The sequence below is a fragment of the Phaseolus vulgaris genome, chromosome 7 (assembly GCF_051622355.1).
Source record: "Phaseolus vulgaris cultivar YP4 chromosome 7, ASM5162235v1, whole genome shotgun sequence".
NCBI classification, from domain to species: domain Eukaryota; kingdom Viridiplantae; phylum Streptophyta; class Magnoliopsida; order Fabales; family Fabaceae; genus Phaseolus; species Phaseolus vulgaris.
This window is the reverse complement of record NC_143504.1, coordinates 36,223,460-36,230,252: the sequence shown is the minus strand read 5'-3', so window position 1 is coordinate 36,230,252 and position 6,793 is coordinate 36,223,460. Positions and strand designations below refer to the sequence as shown.

Genomic DNA, 6,793 nt, shown 5'->3' with positions numbered 1-6,793 from the left:
AACCTGTTTCGTGAAACAGGTTCATCACTGCCATAAACTCTTCCTTCACAAACTCCCAACTCTTCTTAAGGAAATTGAAATTAAATCCATCAGGTCCAGGGCTTTTTGAGCCTTCACACTGCCACAGATAAGGACTTGAACTCAACAACATCGAGTCTCACCCCTAGGTCTTTTCTCTCTTTAAACCTGTTATCAAACAACTTTTTTGCTTCATAACAAACTGTGCTAGGCTCCTCACTCCATGTGCCCCCAACCTCCACACCCTTAACTTCATTTCTCCTTCTTCTCCATCTCAGAGTTGAGTGAAAGAACTTTGTACATGAGTCCCCGTTCTTGAGCCAGCTTATTCTGGCCTTTTGACAGAATAGGGATTCCAGCTTTTTATCAGTTTCCTTCAGACGACTAACCAGTTCAACCCTTTTCATCCTTTCGGTTACCAAAAGGCCACCATTGCAATCTTGGCTATCCAAATCCTCAATTTCTTGTAGGATCCTCTTTTTGTAGTCACAATGTTGCCGAAAATGTCCCTGTTCCATTCTTTTAGATCACCCTTCAAGCGTTTCAATTTGTCTTTGACCTTCATGAAACTACACCCCTGACCTGGATAAGAGGACCATATGTCCTTCACCATCTCCATAAAACCTTTCTCTGTCAGCCACGCGTCGATGGTTCTAAATGGTTTATGACCCCAATCCTTCTCCACAGACTTTATAACCAGTGCACAGTGTTCAGAGACTTCCCTACGTTGCACATATTGTTTACACATTGGCCAAACTTCCATCCAATCTTCAGTTACCAGTGCTCTGTCAAGCCTACTCTTGGCCGAACCATTGGAATTAAACCAGATGAATTCCATGCCAACAAAAGGTAGCTCAATCAATAAATTAGCATCGATGAAGCCATTGAAGTCGCTAATCTCACTTGACTGGGTGTCCCTTACCCTTGCACCTTGCCTTTCATTTACCCTTCTTACAGCATTGAAGTTGTCGCAAAAGCACCATATCTTATCTTGGGATACCGATTTGATGCGCATCAGTTCCCCCCACAATACCTTCTTCTCCCTCAAAGAGCATGCGGCATATATATTAGCCACCACACACCTGCAATTTGTTTTGATATGTTGCCCACAAACGACTATAAACACCTTCACCATCTCATGGCTTTCATATATGAAAGCGTCTTTGTGCCACATAGATAAGAGACTACCGCCCCCATTGTCACATTCAAAGTGCAACCATCCAACTTTGTTATCCCCCCATAGCGAGTAGCACCTGGCATCCGAGAACTGTACTGCTTTGGTTTCTTGTATGCACACAAAATCCGCTCCTTCTCTAGCTATGATATGGCTCAGGTACCTAGCTTTGGTGCCTCCCCCCAACCCTCTTATGTTTAGATTTATAATTAACATAAGGGACCATCCTTATCACCCTCCTGAGCACCTTTCGCGATCTCCGTATCTCTTTCTTCCATACACATGTATTCTTTAACAACTTCCCCCTCTTCCTTATGGCATCTTAGCCCTGCTACCTTCCCAATTTTCCACAACTCTAGTGGTTCAGCCCCAGTACCTTTATCACATAGCCGAGAATTACAGTTATATATATCCCCATCTGAGATTGAGGAGGAACGCGTACCTTCTCGGTGTTGTGGAGTAAAACCAAGTGTAGATTGTTTCTCACTTAGTCGCGCAGACCGCCGCCTTTGGAGCATGGATAAATCCCCCAGATCGATGAGTCCCTTCTCCTTCCGCTGACGGCATGGGGATTTAAACGGACCTGAGATGTACAAACAAGGATCTTCTGTGTGATTTCCCCCTGCATCATCATCACCCTCATTATAGCTATGATGCTCATCACGGTCCACACCTCCCTTTTCATCTTTCTTCTTAGTCGCATCGTCCTTCTCCGATGGTGAGTTTCCTGCCCAATTCTCTTGGGTGCGAGTGTTGTAGTCACTATTATGCTCATTCACCTCCATTCGGTCCCCTAACTTCCCACTCGCTTGAAAGCCACTTCCTTCCTCACACTCATCAGATTCCAAGGCGGGCCTTGGCCCATCCTCATGAGAGTTGGCAGAGTTGGGTTCCCATTCCAGTCCGTATTGGGCCTCCATAATACTCCCATGAACTGACCCATGATGATTGACCTTCACAGCAATGTTGGACTCAACGTCTACTACGATTTTGGCCACCTCATCATGTACGGGCCTGCTATTGTAGGTAGGGGTGGATGCAGAGGTAGATAAGACACCTAGGTCAAAGCCTCCCATAGGCTTCTAGCTCCTACATTCTTCTTTCGTGTAAGAGAAACAACTTTCCCCTTGGTCGTCTCTGCTTCTTGTACATGATTCCTTAACCGCCACCTTTGACATACTTGTTCCCGGTTTACCCCTGAGCTTTGTCTGACCTTCGGCCTCCTCCCGTTTTGAACAGAGGGACTCCCCTTCCCCTTGCCGGTTCTCCTCCTCGCAACTTGATCCCGCCTGTTGACCAGGACGCAAGAGCCTTGCCTCGTCGAATCTGGATCGACTTTGCACCGTGCTAGCCTTCGTCCTTCGCCTTGATTCACCTCAAGAACCTGCAAAAGACAGAACGGCGCCGCTGCGGCCGACCACGCTCCGATGCCCAAGTCAGCGACTCAACCACCAAAATACTAAGAGAAAACTAAGAACTTCAGGAACCGTGCAAAATTCTCTCTCAGCGTACTCCAGTTCTCGCAAGCGTAAAGAAGTATTCTAAAACGCGCGCGTACCTCAGAAGTTCGTTAGAATCTCTTATATATCTGTGCACTTTCTCTCTCCTGACGGTTACACATCTGGACACGTGGCTCGCATCCAGCTGTACACGTGTCATCATCTGGAGCATCCTCTGCTTGAGCGTCACTTCTTACTCTTCAGGCTTTATTCGACTAAGTTATCCATTCAAGGAGTAACTCGGTGTATAGCTGCCTTGGAGCGCGATCTCTTCTGTGTGGCGAGTACGGGTGTCATCATACACACCTTCCCTGTGGTCTCGCCGGCCGCCATCATGATCTACTTCACTTGCTTCATCGTGCATGCTTGGGTAAGTTGTTCCCCGACCTCAACCTCTGGCCAGCCAGGGAATGACCAGCAGACGACTTCATCCTCTGCTTCGAAAGCCTGGAACAAGCTTTCCTGAGCCTTCGGCGATGTCCTCCTTTCGGCGATCTCTGATCACTTGGTCGTCTGGGTTCGCATCCGGCGACTTCATCACAAACCTGGTGACCGCCGGTTTAGGTATGCTAGAGATCGGAGCACGCCAACTTAATGACTGGCGACTACACGAGCCCCCGACTTCCTTCCCTTCTGCCAGCTAGGTGCCCCGTTCAACACGCCTATATTATAGCTTGCTACCACGTCATCACTTTCGACTACCTGGGCGGTACACAGGCCCCCAGTCTTAAGCGAAGACTTGTCCAGCGAAAAGACTAAGAGGTCACGTCACTGCCGATCTACGTGGCGCTAGCACAGAATTCCAAACGTTCGTACCCTCTGCTTTTCTGACGCTCCATCAAACCCCTTTTCCCAATCGCTCGACACGTGGCTTCATCAATGGTCATCTTCAGCTGTCGTTTGCGCTTCCAAAAACGTTTGAAAAACCCTTAAACCCTTTCATTTCTACTGTTTCATCATCTCCCTGCTTTCTCAAAACGTTCTGAGTTTTCTCTGCAAACCGACAACGCTTCTCAGCTCCCTCAATCTCCAACTCCCTTCAACGCTCATCTGATCATCGAAAGGTACCTCTTTTACTTCTTCTGTTGATACTTGCTACATTTTAACCGATTCACATCATCCATTATCTGCCTGGTGCATACGCTGTGGGTTGTTTCCTCTTCTTCTTCCTTTTCGTAACTTAGGGCTTCGTCTTCCATTACATTCATCACAACAAACTCCCGTTCGTTCGTTTTCCATCCTTCGTCCACAATCAAGTCGATCTCTGTAACCTTTGTTCATCCTTTTCCCTTTTTCCTTTGCAGTTCCCGCGATGGCTCGTACAAAAACCACCGCGAATCCTCCTCCTTCATCACGAAACCCTCCATCCCAAGCGCATAACCTACCACAAGCATCTGGTGCTCCTACTTCCCAGGCTGAGAGGCCTGCAACCTCTCGTCCCAACCTCGCTCAGGCAACTCCACCAGTCGCCGGAGGAGCCTCCATTCCCACACAAGACTATAAGAAACTCTACCCGTGGGCCACCCCAACTTTGCTGAAGGAGACCTCTTCAGTAAACTCTGCGTTGGCGGTGCTACGGTTGAAGAAGGGGGACGAACCCAACCTCTCGTTCCACAAGGAGCATGACGACTAACTAATGGTGCTGCCTTGCCCTCCTGACGTGCCAATCTGCGTGGATGACAAGGGGAACAACGACGAGTTGTTCTGCTTCGTTTACACTACCCTTTTCAAGAAGGTGAAACTCAGGCTTCCCTTCACCCGTTTTGAACGGGAGCTATTAACCGAGCTTAACATTTCCGCTGCCCAGCTCCATCCCAACAGCTGGGCATTCGTGCGGGCATTTCAAATCATGTGCGCGCACTTGGGACTACTGGCCTCGGTAGACGTCTTCCTTTTCTTGTTCGAGGCCAAGAATCCTGGAGACCGCCCCTGGGTGACCTTAAACGGGATTGCTGGGAGGTCGATCCTCTCTATCTTCCAGCAATCTTACAAAGATTGGAAAGGAAAGTTCGTCCAAGTGCGCCAAAACGATCAAGACCCCTCGCTGCTCGATGGCTTTCCCTTGTACTGGGTAAACAAGGGAAGTAAGGACTCCAAAGAAAACTTCAGAAGGCCAAGAAGTCCTGACAACATGGGCGAGTTGGACAAGGATCTATGCCTCTTCTGGAAGAGAGTAGCAGCCGCCAACATCACCTTTCCCACCTCCGCAATAATCTCCTTCGAGTTCCTCGAGGGCCAACTCGAAGCTCACATAGGTCAGCACTTACCTCGACATTTAGGTTTTCGTCTTGTGTTGGAGTTGATTGCGCATCTCTGTTATCTATTATTGGGCGTCCTGCTTGTTGCGCACTGGACTTGGTTTTTAATTCATGCACCATTTGTTTGCATCATTCGCACACGTACTCGTATATTTCACTTTTGCCTTTGCGCTTACTTGTATATTTTTACCCTGTGCAGATCTCATGTTGGGCAAAGGCAAATTAGCTGAACTGAGGGCGCTCGCCCGAACCCACAAGTTGGCGTCGGGTTCTCAAACCGTGCCCAACTCGGTGGTGGAGATCGCCGCTGGCCAGGGCAGATCGCCCCCTCAAGGCCAGCTCCTCCAGAGGCACTGCCCGCCCCTCAACGAAAGAAGCTCATCTTAAGGAAACCAAAGAGGAAAACTCCTCAAGTGGTTCAAGAAGATGAAGATGAGGATGATGAGGCGTCTGAGGACGGCCTTGTCACCAAAAGGAAAAGGGTGGCACCTTCTTCGCCACCCGCTCTCCCAACACCAACACCGCCCTCTCCCCCAGCTCCAACACCGCCCTCTCCCCCAGCTCCAACACCGCCGGTCCAAGCAATACCCTTGGCAGCTGCGCTTCCTACGGTTGAAGGCAACGAGCCCAACTTCATGGAGAACCCTCCTAGTGCCTCCACGCCATTCGTATCTGCTGGAGAGGGTCCTCCTTCAACTGCCTCAATCGCTGAAGCTGCACCAGGTGGGGATGAAGGCGCTCACAACTCACCAATACTCATAACCGAGTCCCCCACTTCACCACCACGCCAGGAAGCCCAACTTCATCAACCAATTCAAGAGGGTGGTGGTGAGAGTCAGCACCAGGCTCCTTTAGCACCTCCACCATCAGCAGCTGCAAGCCTTCCCCCCGTGGTCAAAGAAATCTGGGGGCCCTTCACAGCTAAACTCAAAATGATGGCAGAGGACCTCCCCTCAATCATAACAAAGGCTGTGAAGAGCTCCAACAAAAAACTTCAGGACGAGATCTCCACACTCCAAGAGGAGAATCGCCTGATAAGGATCGAGGCGGAAAAGCTGTCTTGCAACCTGATGATGGCGGAGATTGATCACTCAAGGGTGGAGGACGCCATGAGTGCCGAGTTGAGGGTTGCGCGCAAGGAGGCCTCCGATCTGCGCCAGAAGCTGCACCTCCTAGCTCAAGAGAAAATCGAGCTGGAGAGCAAGCTGGTTCCTTACAGGCTTAAGGTGGCCAACTTGGAGGCATCGATGAAAGCGGATGCAGCCAAGGTGGAGAACCTTGAGAAGAGATCGGCTGATCGGGAGGTTCTCCTTGGAAAGGTCGAGAGGGAGAGGGACGACGCCGTGGACGAGCTCGCCAAGGCTCGAGAGGAAAACGAGAAGATTGCTGCAGAGCTGGCCCAGGCGCGGGGCGAAAGCAAGAAGGTTGCTGACGACCTTGCTCAGGCTCGTGGGGAAACTGAAGAACTGAAGAAGCGAGCTGACGAGCTGAAGCAGCAAACCGAGGGGCTCAAACAACAAAACGAAGAGCTTGAACTGAGCTCCGCCCAAGTCCTTGCCGCCGGATTCGACGCCGCCTGCCAGTACCCCGAGCTCGACCTCTCCATGGTGTCAATATGTAACGAAGTGGTGGATGGGAAGATCGTGCCTTCTGAAGATTAGTCGTCTCCCTCCATCCCTTATTCCCTGGGACCCAATGCTTGTTCCCTTTTGTACAAACTTTTCCTGTGATAACTTTTTCTTTTCTTCTTATGCATTCGAACTGATACCACCTTTATTATAAATTTTTCCGCTTCCGCATATGGTCTCTCTGTTTACTTTGCTTCTCCTAGTAGAAACCGCTTA

The 6,793-nt window shown here is 49.8% G+C and overlaps 1 protein-coding gene across 1 annotated transcript; it reads right to left on the bottom strand.

Annotated features, from left to right (window-relative positions):
• Positions 1-433: 433 nt before the first annotated feature.
• LOC137829133 (uncharacterized) lies at positions 434-1,033 on the bottom strand. The gene has a single exon (XM_068635927.1). The coding sequence runs from the start codon at positions 1,031-1,033 to the stop codon at positions 434-436; it is 600 nt and encodes a 199-aa protein (XP_068492028.1).
• Between the last annotated feature and the right edge of the window lie 5,760 nt (positions 1,034-6,793).

Coding starts and splice junctions, on each gene's coding strand:
- LOC137829133 (XM_068635927.1), bottom strand. CDS start 1,033: ATGCGCATCAAATCGGTATCCCAAGATAAGATATGGTGCTTTTGCGAC.